Source organism: Megalobrama amblycephala, linkage group LG2 (genome assembly GCF_018812025.1).
Source record: "Megalobrama amblycephala isolate DHTTF-2021 linkage group LG2, ASM1881202v1, whole genome shotgun sequence".
NCBI lineage: Eukaryota > Metazoa > Chordata > Actinopteri > Cypriniformes > Xenocyprididae > Megalobrama > Megalobrama amblycephala.
Genome location: NC_063045.1, coordinates 33,013,178 through 33,033,628, shown reverse-complemented (window position 1 = coordinate 33,033,628; position 20,451 = coordinate 33,013,178). Strand labels below are relative to the sequence as shown.

The following is a 20,451-nucleotide window of genomic DNA, read 5'->3' as shown; positions in this document are numbered from 1 at the left end:
ACAAGCTTCTTCCAGTGTCTTAACCACTCTGTCTGATAATCCCATAGCAACTGACCCAGCCCTCTCAGGGGCCACGCCCAAAGCTTGAGACCCTGAGGGAAGGGGTGGAACAATTTGCCCTGTGCCTGAGATAGTAGGTCCCTCCTGATTGGGAGTTCCCATGGTGTAAACAATCTGACAAGGTGGAAGACCTTATTGAATCAGAGAAAGCAGAAGGATCCACAGATCAGATTTTACAATAAGTGAGCATTTTTTTCACAGGTGATATAGATGTAGGAAAACTAAAACTGAAGTTTAGGAGTTTGTGATCTGAAAAAACAAAATCAGTTCCACTAACAAGAATATTATATACAGTAAGCCAGATGTACATATAAGATCCAATATATGACCCCTGGAGTGAGTAGCAAAAGTTACATATTGAGTTAGACTGAAACAATCCAGAACAGACATCAGTTTGTTGCATTGTACAGTGTTCATGTATATTAAAGTCACCAAGAAAAATTACAGATGAATAACTAGCACAGACAAGAGTAAGTAACTCACTAATCTCAGAGAAAAATTCTGAATACAATTTTGGAGGTCGATAGATTAAGATTACAGCCATAGATGTTATGCCAGTCATTTTCAATGCAAGATATTCAAAAGATACAATGTCATGGAACTCAATCTTAGATATTTTGATACTCTCACAACAAACTACAGCCAACCCTCCACCTCTACGATGGAGATGAGGTTGAGAGAAATAGATGTACCCAGGTGGAGTTAGGAGGTTTAAGTTGAAAAAGTCATTGGGCACCTGCCAGGCTTCCGTCAAAAGTAGCATGTCCAGATTTGTGTCAATGATAATGTCATTTAGCACTAATACTTTATCAGTTAAAGAGCGAGTGTTCAATAGTGCACATCGCATATCTGAAGATGCAATATTGCCGTGTCCGAGGACGGGATCGAAGCGTAATGTTGTGACAGGATCCCGAAAAATGGCAGGTCAATCATCCAAATCTTATTGAATGAATGTAGTCCAGAAAGTAATCCAAATATGTTGAATCCCAGTAGAAACATATCCAAAAACCAGCATGAAGCGGCAGCACAAGCGCGCCAGCGTTCTCACACCGGAAGTGACGCCCAAAATTGACCACATGATTGGCTGTTCACTGTACATCACTTTCACTGTACATTCTCACTTGTGAACAAATCACATGAGCTCAATCTGAGATGATAAGTGTGTATAAAGTGTAGTGGTACTGCTTAAACCGGGTTAGATTTGTTTGATCCCTAGATTGCAAACAGGGGCGCAGGAGACCTTTTCAAAGTGGGGGCGACCAAATTGTAAGCAAAAGCCCAGATAGTAAGATCAGATTTCCAGATATTGGACCACTGCATTGAACTTGCCTGATCATTAACCTCCTGCACCAGGCCTGGATTAACACAATGTAGTGCCCTAAGCAGGGGCGGTTTCTTCATTAGAGCAATAGGGCAACGCACCACCAAAGTGAAAAAGGGATGGATTTTTCAATCACATTCAACCACAGAGTTACGCTAGCTGTCACTGCTAGACTGTTTGTTCTGCCTCTGGATATAATCCAATCAGCGTCGAGTCACACTCTGTGGAGCACCGCCTCTTTTTGGGCGATTTCAGTCTGGCCGAGAATTGCCCCGAGTGCTCCCATAGACTTCCATTCAAAGAACTTTTTTTTCGAACTGCAGGCACTGCAATGCATTCTCTGTGGGTTCCGGGAGGGCTAGCACTAACGTGCCTTCATCATCATACGTAACCTTATGCTGCATTCACATCACCTCGTATTTACCGGAATCTTGAAATGACAACACGTGACGTTAAATTCGGAGCTGTTCACGTCCTTTTGGTCCTTGAACTGGGAATTATGCGTTTCCATGGCAGCACTTTCGACGCCTAAATGAATCTGCAGCGGTCAGGTGCTACAGCGCGGCCACGTGGTACATCTGGGAGCTTTCAGAAAACTCCCAGCTTACAAGCTGTAATTACGAGCTCTACGAGGACGTGAACGCTTTTTACAAGCTAGAATCTCGTAACTACAGGAATTACGAGGCCACGTGAACGCACCTTTAACTTGTGCAGCGATTGGTGGAAACAAACATACCTCTACTAATATTTTTTTTTAAGCTGAAGTGACATCCAATAATTTCCTCAGTGCATAATTTACATTGCACAGACATATTCTCCATCTGTAAATATTAGAAAGTCGAGAAAATATTTCCATTTTGCAGTCAGGCGTGGACAAGCCTTCAGCAAGCACAAACTTCCGTGAACAAGCGCCACCGCGCGCATGCGCACCAAACAGACGGAGTTCAGTCTGAGTAAAATACATTTTGCTAAAAATATTTGTTGTTGATTTTTTTTTTGGCGAACATAATAATTATGCCATATGTAGAATTTCCAACCTACAACTAAGTGTATTTGTACGATAGCAGTAACTGTGTAAAGTGACTGTTGCAGGGTAATAAAAATAATAATAATAATTAGTCTAATGAAATAACTTTTTTTTTTTTTTTTTTAAATACAGATTTTTATTTAGATCCTAGCCCTATGGCATGCTTTAAATACGGAATGTTCCATGTTTTAGAACATTATTATATCACTTGTTAAATGGTTATTTAACAATTAGCCTATTCATTCCTGCATTTCTACATTTTTTGTAGATAACTGGATTCTCTTACGTGTTTTTCAAATGTAATTCAAGGTAGAACCAGGGTGTAATTCAATGTAGAACTGCCACTGGTCAGGCATCAACCAATAAAACGGCTTCAACACCCCCCAGTTCTGCTCTCTTACGTCTGCATTCAAGTGGTCAAGTCAGTTTTGCTACAGGAATATCGCAAGAGTAGCAAAAGTCAAAGCGCCAGGAATTGAACTTGTACTGCCAGATCTGAGAGGTTGTAAGCGCCGACTTGAAGTTGTACAGCGAAACTGAAGTAAGGTGCAAAAGTAAATATGTCTCACACATTTTTGTCTGTCATTTTACACATTTGTAACTATTAATCTGCAACTTCAACTTTGTAACATGATTGTTTTGATCGCTGTCTGTGTGTGCAAATCAAAACATTCAGCTTTTCACATCAGGGCTGTGAGTGTAAATTTCAATTTACAAATACAAATGTTAAAACAGCAATTTCTCACATTCAAATCAGCAACCTCTCGAGTTTTGCTACTGATTTACCTTCATAAATATTAACCTGAATATTAATCCAGAAACCAAACAAAAAAAAGCACTGCTCTTAATTTATTTGAGTGTTCTTTATTTCTGTTTACTTGAATAATTTCTTGAATAAAATCTTGAAGCAATGTTTACTTAAAGTTGAAAAAGTTTACTTAATTGAAAAATTAGGCTGTTGTACCCCTCAAGTTAGTGTACAACAGGGCTAGAATTTCCGTAGCGCTTTCCAAACATCCGCTTTTCTAGAAACAAAACAAAATTTGGCTGATTCTTGATGTGATCCCGGGCAGCAGCGCAAAGTTGATTCTGTGCTAATTTTAATCTAATATTTGATGTTTTTTAAAATGTTGTAGATTTAAGTAGCAAATGAGAATCGCTATTATTGAATATATTTTGAGTTTTTCAATAATGGAACAGTATGTAAAAGTATGGTATTTTGGGTGAAAAAAAGTGCCTCCTGCTGTTGGGGCAAAAGGCACAATAATTAACATGATAAACAGCTGACTGACTCTTCCATTTGTTGACTTGACATGGTTAGGTAAATAATATCATATATTAAATTGGGTGTCCACCTTAGAGATAATCACAATATTTATAATGAAAACATCATATTTAAAATCTTATCATATAATAAAATATAATTTATTGTTACTACTGTAAATCTATATTAATTTATTATGGGATCTCCTTCAATGCTTTCAGGATCTTTGGTTTCTAAAAATAATTTTGTTTGGAGCCATCTTCTTGACCCAAAGTCGTGAAAACGTAGTTTAACCTCTTATCTAAAGACATACATTATAAGGATATTAAATGTATTAAATAGTAGATATGACCACTATCTGTATTCATTATCTATATTTTTTGATGTCCATCTTTTCTCAGATACCAGTCTTGATGTGACAATGGACACTTTACATCATTTCTTCTTACTCTTGATGTTTATGCATTATGCAGTAGGTAAGCCATGTCACCAGTCATTTACTCCCAATTAACAGTTTCTTAATTGTTCTCTTGTGATACTCAATTTAGTGTTTTGTCCACACAGGTTCCAATAGTACCTGTCTAAAAATTCTTCCAGACTCCATCAGTACGATTCCTGTTGAGGTGGGAAAAGATTTCACAGCGATATGTCACCTGCTGGAGGGATCTGGTTACACCTCAGATGACATTGAATGGGTTTTAGGAAACCTCAGCATTCCAAAGCAGCATTATCATAAAATAAATGAAACGTCCGTCAGTGTTACTGTTAATGTCAACAGCAACATGAAAGGTTGGTTGAAGTGCAGAGCCAGGAAGCCCTTGTCGTTCCAAAGTCAGTGTACCTATGGAATCTCACTCGATCCAGGATGTGAGTATCTTCTCGCCACAATCACATCATGTGTTACTTTCTAATTAAAAGGCTTGAATTCTTCCACACACCAGCTGTTTTAGTTTTGTATATATTGTCCCCTAAATGGTGAAGGAAAAATAAATGAGAAAAAAAATGTCAATGCTTTTCCGTTCTCTCGCAAAAGTTTTGAGTTCTTTTTTGGGTGAACGCAAAGTTTTGGGGAGCGCAAAACATTTGCGTGGAAACCTCAAAAGCATTGAAATAATTGTTCCTCCCATCTCATATTTTTTTAATTCACCATGTCCCCTTAGGGATAGTTGGATAGTTCCACCAAAACTATCTTCAGTAGAACAAGAAATATTCCAAAACATTTGTGTCAGGAAAAAACGTCTCAGGTTATGACTATAACCATAGTTCCCTGAGAGAGGGAACGAGACACTGCGTCCCGAAGGGGGCGCTATGGGAACGCCCTCAGCGTGAAAGCGTCTGATGCACGTGTGTCAACTAGTCCAATGGCGAGAGTGAACGTCACCGGCGGGTGACGTCACGACCAGGAAAGTATAAATACACATCCGGAAAGACCGGCTTCAGCTTAAACTGCCGAAGCAAATCGATCACAGGGATGCAGGGAGTATGGCAACGCGACGCAGTGTCTCGTTCCCTCTCTCAGGGAACTATGGTTATAGTCATAACCTGAGACGTTCCCTTTCGAGGGAACTCGCACTGCGTCCCGAAGGGGGCGCTATGGGAACGATATCCCAAAACGCCATAATTCGAAAATGCCTGTCTGTGTGAAACTGTGGCACACTAAGACAAGAGCACTGAAGAGCCTGGAGCTGCATCCAGGTCGAGATACATCATCTCACAACGTGAGTGGCGAGGATCAGCCCGCCACATCACAGACTTCCTTGAGGAAAACCCCCAACATCAACGCCTTGGAGGCCGCCATACTCCTAGTAGAGCGAGTTCTGGCAGACAGTGGATACTGCTGGCCGGAGACCTCATACGCAAGTGATATAGTCTCAACTATCCACTTGCTAACCAATTGTATGGACGCAGGGAGACCCCTAATTGCGCGGTCCAAAACAAACAGTTGATCTGAGGTCCTCCACAGGGCAGCTCTGTGGATATCAGGTGTCCAGTGCTCACACTGGACACACAAGAATCCACTTTTCCTGGTCTGGATCTGAGAACAGAGGACAGAAAGCTTGCAGCACTATAGGCCGTGTCATATTGGTCAGAACCTTAGGTATATAACCCGGTAGGGTAAAGGAACACTTTGACCATCCCTGGTGCACACTCAAGGCACGTAGGGGATACAGATATGGCCTGAAGGTCTCCTACTCTTTTAGGGAAGAAATGGCAAGGAGGAAAACAGTATAAACAGAATCAAGCGGCTCAAATGGAGCTGCAGATAAGCCTTCCAACATAAAGGCAAACTCCCAAGCAGGAACCCTAGTGCATGTTGCAGGCCTCAGCCTCAGAGTGCCAAGAAGGAAATGATACCTCAAAGGGTTATTCCCCACAATTGTACCAACCACAGGGACATGGTACTGCAGAAATACCAGGATAGTTTCCTTGTGGTTGGAGTTCTGGAGTAAAGTATGGTCACCACAACCTCGGTTGAGAGACCAGATACTATGAGTTGGGCCCCCTCAGGGGCCAAACCCACAGGTTGAATACTTCTGGGCGGGGTGAAAAATCAAGCCTGTCGCATGAGATAGGTCTCTCCTGAACGGAATCTCCGAGGGAGAGCCGTCAAGGATAGACACGAGGTCCAAGAACCATATCCGACTTGGCCAGTAAGGCGCTACTAGCAGTAGACTTATCCCTTCCCGGCGAATTTTGTCCAGAACTCCTGGGAGCAGAACAATTGGGGGGGGAAAACGTACAGACGTAGCCTCGGCCATGTCTGTACCATGGCATCCAGTCCAAGAGGAACTGAATGTGTAAGGGATAACCACAGTGGACAGTGCGTCGTATCCTGAGACGCGAAAGATCCATATGAGCTTCACCACTTTGGGGTGAAGTCTCCATTCCCCTGGCCTCAGCCCCTGTCTCGACAGGATGTCTGCTCCTATACTGTAGGTCCCTGAAATAAGATTGTTCTCGAGGAGAGCATCTTCCCCAGGGACCACAGGAGGATCTGGTGCGCCAGATAGTGGGCGCAAACGCAAACCCCCCTGTTGATTTATATAAGAGACCATCGATGAATTGTCTGTTTTCCAGACAGCTCGATGACCTCTCAGGTCTGGGAGGAAGAACTTCAACGCATTGAAGCCCGCCATCATCTCCAGGCAATTAGTGCCACGAAAGATGATGACTCCTCAACAGCCCTTGAGCTGAGCGGCCTTCCATTACCACTCCCCAGCCTGTGAGAGAAACATCTACCATGAGAGTGACTCAATGATATTAAGCTCCTAACACAGGTCCCTGGGACAGGAAGAAAGTGGATTCCCCCTCAGGGAAAACCCTTGGTCCTGAACCACCACTGTAAGGGTCTCATGAACAGCAGGCCAAAAGGTATCACCGTTGGACACAGCTGTCATCAGACCCAACAGTTTTAGAAAACTGTTTTACAGTGAGTGACTGGCCTAGTTATATTTCCTGTGTGACTGAAAAGATTGCAGCAATACGAGTGGGCGACAGAACGGCCCGCAGCGTCACTGAATCCATACCATGCCCAGGAAGGTGGTTCTCTGTAATGGAGAAAGCACACTCTTCTTGGCGTTCAGCCACAACCCCAATCTTTTATGAGCAAGAACAACATCTCAATGTTGAACTGACCATCTGTTCCGACTGCGCTAATATTAGCCTGTCATCTTATCAGTTCATAATGCGTATGCCCTGCAGCCTGAGCAAGGCCAGAGTTGCATCTACGCATTCCATGAACGTGTGGGGTGATGGAGCTAGACCAAATGGAAGAACCTAATATAGGTATACTTTGCCCCTGAAAGCAAACCCGAGGAACTTCCTATGCTGTAGAAGGATGGAGACATGGAAGTATGCACCCTTTAGAACTATCATGACAAACCAGTCCTCGGATCTGGTTTAGAGTCAACATTTTGAACCTAAGTCTCCTGACTGACTGATTCAAATGATTAAGATCTAATATAGGATGCAACCCTCCATCCTTCTTTGGAACAAAATAGTAGCGGCCCTAAAAACCCTAACTCTCTGCTGGGAGGAGGAACCCATTTTGTAGCTCCTTTCGCAAAAGAGTTTACTTTCTGTTCCATTACCAGAGCCTGCCCATTGAGATACATCTTTGGCAGAAGCCTCAACTCTGCCAGAAAATCCACAAAAGGGAACCAGCCTCTCAAGACTGGTCTCTGGTATACCTAGAGCAGCCACTTTGGTGACCTGAAATACACTGGCAGGAAATAACCCATTTGACTGCTTTTCGACCCTCCTCAGAGGGTGCGAACCTGATGCAGCGTCGAGTGAGCGCTGAATCAAAGCTTGCTGGAAACCACTGCACCCCAGAGCACTAAGAGTGATGGGGTTGGCAGATCGGTCCCCTGAGGGCAACGAAGTGGCACGGGCACCGTATACGGAGGTGTACACCGCTCCACACCGCAGGGGGCTGCCCCAAGAATCCTAACACCACAGGCGTCAGGATCTACATGAAAGGCTGAACTAATACATGAATCTAACTACTTAAAGTCAGATAAATATGTATTATTTTAATTTCTCAAAATTAAATTACAGCCAACTGTCCATTTAATTCCTCAAAATTAAATGCAGCAAATGATCTATCAGACAAGTTAATACGGTCTGAAAGAAATGCTATGTATATATAGGCATATAGCCATACACACATTAAATTTCATTTAATCTCTCAAAATTAAAGAGATATTAGTGCAGACATATAGCTTTTAAAAACCAGGCAATATCCCACTTAATTCCTCAAATTAAATGCATCAATGAACCACCAGACAAGTGTACACGGTCTGAATAATTGGTTGAATATTTATAACTGCCGTCTGCACACCCTAATCTACGCGTTGCCTCGACAAACACGAGATTAGAGCCACATAAATTCTTTATTGCAGTTTGCAGACACGAAATCTACGCGTCGCCTCGGCAGACGCGAGATCAGAGCCACTAGAATCTTTATTATGGCGCGGGATCAGTGCCAAAATCAAGCTTCCGAACGACCGACCGACCGATCGAACGTCAAACCGAACATCTATCTGAACGTCTTGTACTTTGAACGTCTAACTGAGCGTGTCGACCCACGTGACGACCTGACGTGACGCCAACGTCTTGAAATTAACTGGTTTTTAACCATGTAAGGTGCCAAGCTGATGTGTAAAGACTATAAATGTACATTACAGGCATGAAAGTATGTGTTTTACTAGCATATAACTGTAAAAAACATCCTAGTCTTAATTTGATCCGTACAATCATGTTAACTGTTAGCTTTATTGCCTACTGTACAATATAGCCTATACCAGTCCATCAGACCTCTTTATCCTACTTCCCAGGAAATCTACAGAATACCAATCAGGTAATGTGCTCCAGGACAGCCTTTAGTGTGGGCTGTTAAACTAAACTCTGCTGGTCGTGTCCCTGCAGGAACTAAATTGTATAGCCTTGCTTTATACACCTTTTTCCACCAGTTACTTTAAAAAAAATAATAATTAGTTATAGTAGTTACTTCTCACAAATAGTAGCTGAGTTAGTAACTAAGTTACTTCATTCTCAATTACCAGGGAAAGTAACTATTGGGTTACTTTTTAATTTTCTTTTTTCAAATATGTCAAATAACTTGGATGCCCTAATATTAAATATGTTAAATGAATGAAATAGACACTAAATAGAATAAAATATTTTTATAAAACATTGTACCTAATCTACACTATTTTAATGTTGCTGTGGGGCAACGTGAGAGACAACTATCAAATTCAATATATTATTGTAAATATTATCATTACTATGGAACAATAAAACACAATAGATGGTTTAGAACTTTTAATATTTATTGCACAGGCTACAACTGGCCAACAAATAAGTCTAAAAATAAATTATGCTTGATCCTTCTTGACTTATGATCCGCTCTTATTCACGACATGAAATTTATCTGTACTGTAGGCTACTGTTGGTAGCCATTAAAGAAAACGTATTTCACATTTATGTTTAAATAGGCCTATTATAATGTTATTTTTTAATTTCATCTATTTGATAATGAAAAGTGAACAGCATGAGTAAGATGCATTATATGATGCCAATATATCGGGAGTCATGAAGTGGGTCAGACATGATTTTGACCACTTCTTTAAGTTTTGTTTTGTAGAAAGCCTTTCTTAAAGTGAATTTCGTTTTGTAAAAAATGTATCTTAATTTAAATCAATGTTTCATCAACCAATTGCCTAGATTTAATAAATAAGAAGCAAATAAAGTAGACAATATAATCATGGCAGGCGCGGGCGCGATCACTGGTGCATGAACTGGAGCGCGACTTATAGGCTAAATGAACCGAGACTCAGTATAGTCTGCTTGACTCACAGACATGAGAAATATATCTATAGAAAGCTTGACATGTCTATTTTTATGTAGTCAAATTGGTGTGGTTCTAAAAACAAAGTATGGTCACATCAAATAGGCCTACTGATTAAAAATAAAAGAAAGAAGAAATTGTTGTTGTTGCAGGGGCAGTATTTTATAATTAATTTATAATTGTTTTATAGGCCTAATTATAAATAAATAGGGTTAGGGTCTCAATTTGATAATAAGCATTAAGGAATCTTGCAGCTATTCTATTTCTATAAGTTAAATAATATGATCAAGTCACTGCTCTGTAACAAATTAGAATGAAAAAAAATAAATTGTAAAAGTTTTTGGCCAATCAAATCAAACTTTAGGCTACTGTTTACAAAAGACGAGGTCGAATTCCGATGTGTGTAGATGTAAGAAGTAGATGTAAGTATAAGTATATATCTGATTTAAATGGTCAGGATATTTTATGCAATATATCAATAGCTTATTTAATTTAGGCGTAGCTTTAGCATTTCGAAAATAGAAGTCTGTTCCTAAAACTTTTAATGGGAGATGGAGAAAATGTTCGTGGAATGTTTCGTTCTTTTCCAAATTAGCCGTCCAAGCGTGTGGAAAAGGATACAATCGAATCATGAGTTAAATTAAGGTAAGAAAAGCACAAACGTGTTACAACGTGTCTTTACACGTAAACAACACGTTGGGAAGACGATCGGTTACTCGCACTTCCGACCGATCGCCATAGGAACGCGTTAACAACACGTAAGCACGTGTAGGAACGTGTTACATGAAATAAATATATGATATTTCGCTAGGTGGCGACAAGTGTCTGATAAAATGTATTTTATGTATCATTGTATCATTTATTCAAGAGATCAGTTCAAAAACTCAAGGCTGTGGAAATAAAGTCTGTTGTTTATCATTTTGATATTTCATTTTAAAAAGTGACTGTCTATCGTGTTCGGATCTAGCCCCTTACATTTCCCTTCATTTGTAAAATTCAAAATTCACCTCTGCAATTCTTCAATTCATGACACATTAAAAAAAAGTCTAATAGAAATGTATAGAAAATATGCTTGACACTTGACAGTTTATGGCAACTAGTTCAACCATTTTGCATTAAATGACTCATGCAAGGAACTAATGTTTTAAGGAGTAAAACTATTCATCAGGGAACAAATATCATATTTAATCTAAATGACAATTGATGAATTAGGAAACAGCAGACACACAATCAATTGCATGACTGTACCAAAGAATTTTCTTTTTTTTTTTTCAAGAGAATGAGAAATTGCTTTTATGATAGCCTAGTATGTATTTTTCATGTCTGATAATAAAATAAAAACACAGCAACACACTTCTACAGAATGTAAAGTATAAGTTATATAGACAATATATTTTCTAAAAGGCATGCCTCAATATTGACTTTTGAGCTCGGGTAGGCTACATAGCCTACCTTTAATCAACCAAATCAATCCTAGTTTTTATTTGTGTGTGTAGACAGATAATTTTACAGATAATTAAAGATAATTTTGTCACCAAATCTCATTCAACTGAGATGAAGGAAAGAGGGTAAGAGCAACTGTCCACTAAAGGAACTGTAATGTTAAACTTTCATTCAAAAACATTTTAAAGGCTCTCCTGAGGCTTCACATGATATCAACTGAATATTCTGTTGATTTCATGGGAAAAAGGATAAAGAGATTCTGATGATATACTATATAGGCAATTACAATAATTAACAATTTATTAATTTAGAGTGTCTTGCATGGACTGTGAACATTGCAGCAGGAAATAAAATTAACAATAACAACAAGTTAGAATGATAATATAGGTCAAATTAAGAATATAGAATATCTGTGGACAGTCTGCTTTTTGAAACTAAAACAATGGAGGAGCACATGGATTCAGGAAAGAAATATGTTTGTGTTAGTGTTGTTTTAGATGTGTATTGCCTGTAATGTCCAGGATTTAGTATTTAGGTATAAAATATCTTTATTTAGTGCCTATAATGTCCATTTATAGTCTTTATTATCAAATAGATGAAATTAAAAAATAACATTATAATAGGCCTATTTAAACATAAATGTGAAATACGTTTTCTTTAATGGCTACCAACAGTAGCCTACAGTACAGATAAATTTCATGTCGTGAATAAGAGCGGATCATAAGTCAAGAAGGATCAAGCATAATTTATTTTTAGACTTATTTGTTGGCCAGTTGTAGCCTGTGCAATAAATATTAAAAGTTCTAAACCATCTATTGTGTTTTATTGTTCCATAGTAATGATAATATTTACAATAATATATTGAATTTGATAGTTGTCTCTCACGTTGCCCCACAGCAACATTAAAATAGTGTAGATTAGGTACAATGTTTTATAAAAATATTTTATTCTATTTAGTGTCCATTTCATTAATTTAACATATTTAATATTAGGGCATCCAAGTTATTTGACATATTTGAAAAAAGAAAATTAAAAAGTAACCCAATAGTTACTTTCCCTGGTAATTGAGAATGAAGTAACTTAGTTACTAACTCAGCTACTATTTGTGAGAAGTAACTACTATAACTAATTATTATTTTTTAAAGTAACTGGTGGAAAAAGGTGTATAAAGCAAGGCTATACAATTTAGTTCCTGCAGGGACACGACCAGCAGAGTTTAGTTTAACAGCCCACACTAAAGGCTGTCCTGGAGCACATTACCTGATTGGTATTCTGTAGATTTCCTGGGAAGTAGGATAAAGAGGTCTGATGGACTGGTATAGGCTATATTGTACAGTAGGCAATAAAGCTAACAGTTAACATGATTGTACGGATCAAATTAAGACTAGGATGTTTTTTTACAGTTATATGCTAGTAAAACACATACTTTCATGCCTGTAATGTACATTTATAGTCTTTACACATCAGCTTGGCACCTTACATGGTTAAAAACCAGTTAATTTCAAGACGTTGGCGTCACGTCAGGTCGTCACGTGGGTCGACACGCTCAGTTAGACGTTCAAAGTACAAGACGTTCAGATAGACGTTCGGTTTGACGTTCGATCGGTCGGTCGGTCGTTCGGAAGCTTGATTTTGGCACTGATCCCGCGCCATACTTTATTGCAGTTTGCAGACCCGAAATCAACGCGTCGCCTCGGCAGACGCGAGATCAGAGCCACTAGAATCTTTATTGCAGTTTGCAGACCCGAAATCAACGCGTCGCCTCGCAAACGCTTGATCCAAGGCTATAGATTCTTATTGCTTAAGACTTTATTCCCTCGAGAAAAAAAGCCAAGAGGAGCAGAGCTAAAAATCTCGATAGTGCATCACATCGATTAGGGTGTGCAAACTGCAACTTTATTGCAGTTTGCAGACACGAAATCTACGCGTCGCCTCGGCAGACGCGAGATCCGTGCCACTAGATTCTTTATTGCAGTTTGCAGACTCGAAATCTACGCGTCGCCTCGGCAGACTCGAGATCAGAGCCACTAGAATCTTTATTGCAGTTTGCAGACCCGAAATCAACGCGTCGCCTCGCAAACGCTTGATCCAAGGCTATAGATTCTTATTGCTTAAGACTTTATTCCCTCGAGAAAAAAGCCAAGAGGAGCAGAGCTAAAAATCTCGATAGTGCATCACATCGGGAAATATGAATGAACACTGTCAGATACCCTTCTTTACAAGAACTGACGTGCATGCTCTGCTCTTTGCTCTGCTCTGGTTGGCAGATCGGTCCCCTGAGGGCAACGAAGTGGCACGGGCACCGTATACGGAGGTGTACACCGCTCCACACCGCAGGGGGCTGCCCCAAGAATCCTAACACCACAGGCGTCAGGATCTACATGAAAGGCTGAACTAATACATGAATCTAACTACTTAAAGTCAGATAAATATGTATTATTTTAATTTCTCAAAATTAAATTACAGCCAACTGTCCATTTAATTCCTCAAAATTAAATGCAGCAAATGATCTATCAGACAAGTTAATACGGTCTGAAAGAAATGCTATGTATATATAGGCATATAGCCATACACACATCAAATTTCATTTAATCTCTCAAAATTAATATTAGTGCAGACATATAGCTTTTAAAAACCAGGCAATATCCCACTTAATTCCTCAAATTAAATGCATCAATGAACCACCAGACAAGTGTACACGGTCTGAATAATTGGTTGAATATTTATAACTGCCGTCTGCACACCCTAATCTACGCGTTGCCTCGACAAACACGAGATTAGAGCCACATAAATTCTTTATTGCAGTTTGCAGACTCGAAATCTAAGCGTCGCCTCGGCAGACGCGAGTTCAGAGCCACTAGAATCTTTACTGCAGTTTGCAGACTCGAAATCTACGCGTCGCCTCAGCAGACGCGAGTTCAGAGCCACTAGATTCTTTATTGCAGTTTGCAGACTCGAAATCTACGCGTCGCCTCAGCAGACGCGAGTTCAGAGCCACTAGATTCTTTATTGCAGTTTGCAGACTCGAAATCTACGCGTCGCCTCAGCAGACGCGAGATCCGTGCCACTAGATTCTTTATTGCAGTTTGCAGACTCGAAATCTACGCGTCGCCTCAGCAGACGCGAGATCCGTGCCACTAGATTCTTTACTGCAGTTTGCAGACTCGAAATCTACGCGTCGCCTCAGCAGACGCGAGTTCAGAGCCACTAGAATCTTTACTGCAGTTTGCAGACTCGAAATCTACGCGTCGCCTCAGCAGACGCGAGTTCAGAGCCACTAGATTCTTTATTGCAGTTTGCAGACTCGAAATCTACGCGTCGCCTCAGCAGACGCGAGATCCGTGCACTAGATTCTTTATTGCAGTTTGCAGACTCGAAATCTACGCGTCGCCTCAGCAGACGCGAGTTCAGAGCCACTAGATTCTTTATTGCAGTTTGCAGACTCGAAATCTACGCGTCGCCTCAGCAGACGCGAGATCCGTGCCACTAGATTCTTTATTGCAGTTTGCAGACTCGAAATCTAAGCGTCGCCTCGGCAGACGCGAGTTCAGAGCCACTAGAATCTTTATTGCAGTTTGCAGACACGAAATCTACGCGTCGCCTCGGCAGACGCGAGATCAGAGCCACTAGATTCTTTATTGCAGTTTGCAGACTCGAAATCTACGCGTCGCCTCGGCAGACGCGAGATCAGAGCCACTAGAATCTTTATTGCAGTTTGCAGACCCGAAATCAACGCGTCGCCTCGCAAACGCTTGATCCAAGGCTATAGATTCTTATTGCTTAAGACTTTATTCCCTCGAGAAAAAAGCCAAGAGGAGCAGAGCTAAAAATCTCGATAGTGCATCACATCGGGAAATATGAATGAACACTGTCAGATACCCTTCTTTACAAGAACTGACGTGCATGCTCTGCTCTAAAACAAACAACACATGAATCGCGTGTATTCCCACTCGTATAGTAGCGAGGGCAGGGAAGCACACACGACTCAAGTTGCTATTTGCTCGCCAATAAGCTTCTGTCTAAAATATATATAATGCTTGAGGACAAACAACAATAAATAGACAGAGACAGTTTAACACAGAGCGCTTTGCTGAGGCACAAAAGCTGAAGCCGGTCTTTCCGGATGTGTATTTATACTTTCCTGGTCGTGACGTCACCCGCCGGTGACGTTCACTCTCGCCATTGGACTAGTTGACACACGTGCATCAGACGCTTTCACGCTGAGGGCGTTCCCATAGCGCCCCCTTCGGGACGCAGTGCGAGTTCCCTCGAAAGGGAACAGACATTTCAGACGTTGTAAGCTTCCCCTCTGCCTTAGATTTAAAATTTCATTAGTGCTCAAGTTCAATTTCAAATAAAGTATTTTTTCTTCAAAAAATATAATCAGTTATCTAATGTCATTCCTGGCAAGACAATCTTGAAAATTTTAATTAAATGAGATTAAGAATGTTTTCAGCAAATAACTGAATCATTTTTTTTTTTTTTTTCACACAGAAAGCTAATATGTGGCTTTTGGTTAATAATGACAAGTTTCAGTTCCATTTGTTTATAAAATATGTAGGAGAAAAGCAGCCCTTCTGTTGTGAGAAATTCCAGAAATGATTTTCTCTTTAAAATGTTCTCATTATTTAAAAGCTAATGTATTATTTACCAAAGAGGCATTTCAACTTCAAGAAACTTCATTATGTATTCATTGTTTTTCTGTTTATAACCTCCAGACCTTCCGTTGAAACCAGAGAATCTGACGTGCGTTGCTGTGCAGGAGGGCACGGATATTTCCTCTGACTTAAAATGCAGTTGGGAATCAGAATCACAGAAACCGCTGCTTGACACCACTTACACCCTTCATGCTACAATATGTCTGTAAGAGCTTTTGTGCCTGATAACACTGTTTCAGTTTTTACACATTTAAAAACCTTTTTGGGTTTGTTTTTATCAAATGACTCAAAATGAAAGACTTGAGTGTCTCTTCTTTGTCTTTTTATAGAACTAACTCAACTTATACCGCCACTTGTAAACAGCGTCTTGCAAAAAACTGCGTCGTCAACCTGGACACTTTTCCATTTTCTTTGGATGTGACAGTGTGGGTTGAAGCAAAGAACGCGCTGGGGTCAGTGCGGTCAGACAAACTTCTATGCAATGATGCTTTGAATTTTGGTATGATTTCAGCTTTTGCATTAGGAAATAATTCATTTAACACTCTATATGGATGCATAACTTCAACTATCTTCTGTTTCGCACGACTGCTTTTTAGTGAAACCCAATCCACCATTGGATGTCCAAGTTCTCGCTGAAGTTAACTTCTTCACATCTCTCATGGTTACTTGGAAACATCCCATTGACAGGACCATGATGAAACTCTCGTATGTCATCAGATACCGCCAAGTAGACTCTGATGTTTGGACCGAGGTACAAAAAAGCAATTCAGATTTTAAAATGGTCAAGACAAAAATTATGATTTTTTTTATGTGAATAATAATTGTTAGTGAAACTTGATGTGATCTGATGCAGTCTATGTTCTTTTGTTTTGACCTATTTATTTACCAAAACATTTCATTATGGTTCATTGGGGGTTTTCTTATTTCAAACAATGCAGTACAAACTTTAATGATCTTGCTTTGCATTTAGTTCTCACATCAAGTCACATCCTGTTTTATTCATGAATTTGATTCCTCTTTTAGGTGCCTGAGAGCCTTATCCAAGCGCACACGGAGTCGTTTAGACTGCAGCCACTGGAGCCTTACACTGAATATGTGGTACAGATGCGATGCATTCAAGAACGGCATCAAAGCTACTGGAGTGAATGGAGTGCTACTGCTACAGTTCGCACTGCAGAAGCCAGTATTATTCCTAAAATGATTGAATTTCTCTGAAGTAGTTGTTTGTATTTGTACAGCCAAAAGAAGGATCCCAGAATTGTATAATAAAAAAAAATATTCCTAAACTCTGAGGATGACTTCAGAACATGTTGTGAGGAAGCTACTTTGAAAATGTAGCTTGCTAAAGTAGCTATATGTAATAATTTTCATGCATTAATCGCTTTTTATTGCCAATGTATGAACAACTTGTAACTTAAAAAGGGGCTGATTTTTATGTGAAGGACTCGAGCTGTTTTTGCCGGGAAAATTAGAAGGATGTGACGTTTATGCTCCCAAAAGCCTCTCTTCCGACACATTAAATCAATGCTTATACAATATTCAGGATAATGCTGAAAGAGCCATTCTGTACTGTAATGTCAATGTGTCATGAAAACAAAAGGGATTAATTCAAACTATAGTCTCACATAGCCAGATCTATATAGTCTATAGTCTCAAATATACTTTATAATCAAACTATCATAACAGTGTAACTTTAATGACCTCATTTACATATTCAACATAAACAACTTTAAAGTAAGAAAGTACAAATTGGTTTGAAAGTAAAACTATTACATCTGCAACAACTGAGAGAGAGGCTAATTAGAGTATGTTGATTATATTTGTTTCATATTTACCAGGCACAGTATTTGCTGTCTACATGTTTATTATTAAAATGAGAAGTTTAAACAAAATGTGTTAAATACTTCAAGATCTTTCTTGCATGACAAACATATACTGTAGTAGAATCAAATATGATACAATCCTGGTATTTTTGCTGAACATGAGCATTGTTCACATCTTCGGTTTAATAAAACCAGCTTTCATGTCGTCCACAGTTTCCGCACCACCGGACCAGGTCTCCCAGGGAGTGAAAAATGTGAAAATCCTCTCTAGGACTGCATCGATCCAGCATTCCCCAAAGTCAGTCGCAAAGGCCACAGAATCAGTCTGAGAGCAGAAACTGATGGAAATTTCCCTAAAATAAGCAACCAATTGAAAATTGTAATACTGTTCAGCTTCTCATGGTTCATTTGGATTCATTTCAATCACGAGGACACTGAAGTATAACTGTTTGATAAAATTACTGAGTCTTAACAGGTTATTTTTTCATACTATTTTACAACTATGACCTTTTTCTATGGTATGCATATGGTTGAACTTTTAACTGTAAACATATGCTTTTTGTTTACTGTTCTTAATAAAGGAAATTGTTGAAGTATTGAATAGCAATAACTTGTATGTTATTGTATGTCAGTATGATAATTGTCACACAACGGAAGGGATCGGATGGGTGAGTTGTAGAAAAGTGTTTACTGAAACAGAACTGGAACAGGAGTGGGGGGGGCTCTCTAATAATTAAAAAAAGGGGGGGGGGTGTATTGAAAAAAAGAATTGATAGAAAGTATGAAGCATAAAAGATATTTAGACAATTTGAGGCATATCACTTTGCTTAACCCTTTGACGCGTACGATCACGCCGGTGTGATCAGTCTTGGCTGGCCCCAGGAGCGTACGATCACACCGGTGTGATTAGAACGTTCAGCGCATCACGTGATCAACTGCCAAATTCAAATGTGCATTTGAATTTGGCTTTGGCTGGCGCTAAACCAGAGACGGACGGCGGATGGAACGAGCAGGCGCTCATCACCACCTATCGACAAGGTCTGGATCCCAGGGTGCGGTTGCATCTCGCTGCATACGAGGACTCCATCGGTCTTGAGCGGTTCATCCAGCTGTCCATCCGCTTTGGCACTCGTATGCAGTCGTGTATTGAAGAACACCAGGGCCAGCCACTGTTTCACACCCTCCTCCGTCGGTCCAAACCCGTCAGCCTTCCAGAACCAGCCAACGAGCCCATGCAAGTGGAGAACTCAAGACTCTCATCGACTGAACGCCAACTCTTCCTGTATTGTGGTGCTAATGTGATATCCGCATGCCCAATCCGTCCTCCTCGCCCCACGGTGAGTGCCATCTTTCCATCCATTAAGAAGATGAAACCACTCACTACTGTTGTAAATCTTACTGCCGCTAATATATCTATTCCAGTGGTGGCACTCCTCAATTCAGGGTCAGCAGGAAACTTCATCTCCGGCGCCCTCTGTCGACAACTCCAGCTCAAGACCTCGCCCTCTCTGACCATCTACCAGATCCACTCCATCACGGGCAAACCCCTGAGCCGAAGAAAGGTCAGTTGTTGCGTTGGTCCCCTCCAACTAAGAGTCGGAGTACTACATCACGAAGACATACACCTGCTGGTTCTGGAGGAATCCACCTCTGACGTGGTTCTAGGGCGCCCATGGTTGGAGCAGCACAACCCTACCATCTCTTGGACCACCGGTGAGATCCTGAAGTGGGGCGTAAATTGTTTCTCCAACTGTTTCTCTGATTTTCCAGTTCTCAAGTCTCCTCGTTCCAAAGACATCTCCATCTGTGCAACCTCCATCGAAAGCCCGGTTGAGAAACGTTCTGTGGACATCCCATCCTGTTACGTCCCCTTCAGTGACGTCTTCTGCCCACAAAGAGCCTCCAAGCTGCCTTCACACCGGCCATGGGACTGTGCCATCGATCTGCTTCTGGGTGAGCCAGTGCCCAGGGGAAAGATCTACCCCCTATCCATACCGGAGGAGAAGGCCATGGAGGAATACATCAAAGAGGCCCTAGACCAAGGATACATCCGCCCGTCTACTTCCCCTGCTGCTTCGAGCTTCTTCTTCGTGGCAAAAAAGGGACGGAGGCTTGTGGCCCTGTATCGATTACCGTGCACTTAACAAGATCACAGTCAAGTTCCGTTATCCCCTTCCTCTCGTCCCAGCAGCTCTGGAACATCTCCGTGGTGCCACTGTGTTCACCAAGCTGGACCTCCGCAGCGCGTACAACCTCATCCGGATACGCGAGGGGGACGAGTGGAAGACCGCCTTCGTCACGCCCAACGGCCACTATGAATACCTTGTGATGCCGTATGGCCTGGTCAACGCCCCCTCCATATTCCAGGATTTCATCCATGAGGTGCTCTGGGAGTTTCTCCATAAGTTTGTCCTGGTCTACATAGATGACATATTGATCTACTCCCGGAGCCTGGCCGAACATCACCACCACGTTGCGGACGTCCTCCAATGCCTGAGACAAT

At 40.8% G+C, this 20,451-nt stretch overlaps 2 protein-coding genes across 7 annotated transcripts in view; both read left to right on the top strand.

Annotated features, from left to right (window-relative positions):
• Positions 1–20,451, top strand: part of LOC125255945 (histone-lysine N-methyltransferase 2D-like) — a 526,365-nt gene that overhangs the window by 485,057 nt on the left and 20,857 nt on the right. The window lies entirely within an intron of this gene.
• LOC125256010 (interleukin-6 receptor subunit beta-like) lies at positions 2,798–18,544 on the top strand. 5 transcript variants are annotated; one of them, XM_048171669.1, is made up of 8 exons: positions 2,798–2,949; positions 4,074–4,148; positions 4,237–4,539; positions 16,186–16,330; positions 16,455–16,624; positions 16,722–16,876; positions 17,149–17,223; positions 18,162–18,544. In XM_048171669.1, exons 2-8 carry the CDS (start codon positions 4,094–4,096, stop codon positions 18,195–18,197), a joined length of 939 nt encoding a protein of 312 aa, XP_048027626.1. In that variant the 5' UTR covers positions 2,798–2,949; positions 4,074–4,093; the 3' UTR covers positions 18,198–18,544. The 5 variants fall into 5 exon arrangements, with proteins under 5 accessions (XP_048027626.1, XP_048027616.1, XP_048027596.1 ...); XM_048171659.1 differs by having other exon boundaries at positions 17,149–17,304; XM_048171639.1 differs by having other exon boundaries at positions 17,149–17,308.

Bases quoted from the DNA above. Each gene is read 5' to 3' on its own strand.
- LOC125256010 (XM_048171639.1), top strand. From the start codon at position 4,094: ATGGACACTTTACATCATTTCTTCTTACTCTTGATGTTTATGCATTAT. The intron at 16,331-16,454 runs GTAAGAGCTTTT...GTCTTTTTATAG, and splicing joins CTTCATGCTACAATATGTCT to AACTAACTCAACTTATACCG. The intron at 16,877-17,148 runs GTACAAAAAAGC...TTCCTCTTTTAG, and splicing joins ACTCTGATGTTTGGACCGAG to GTGCCTGAGAGCCTTATCCA.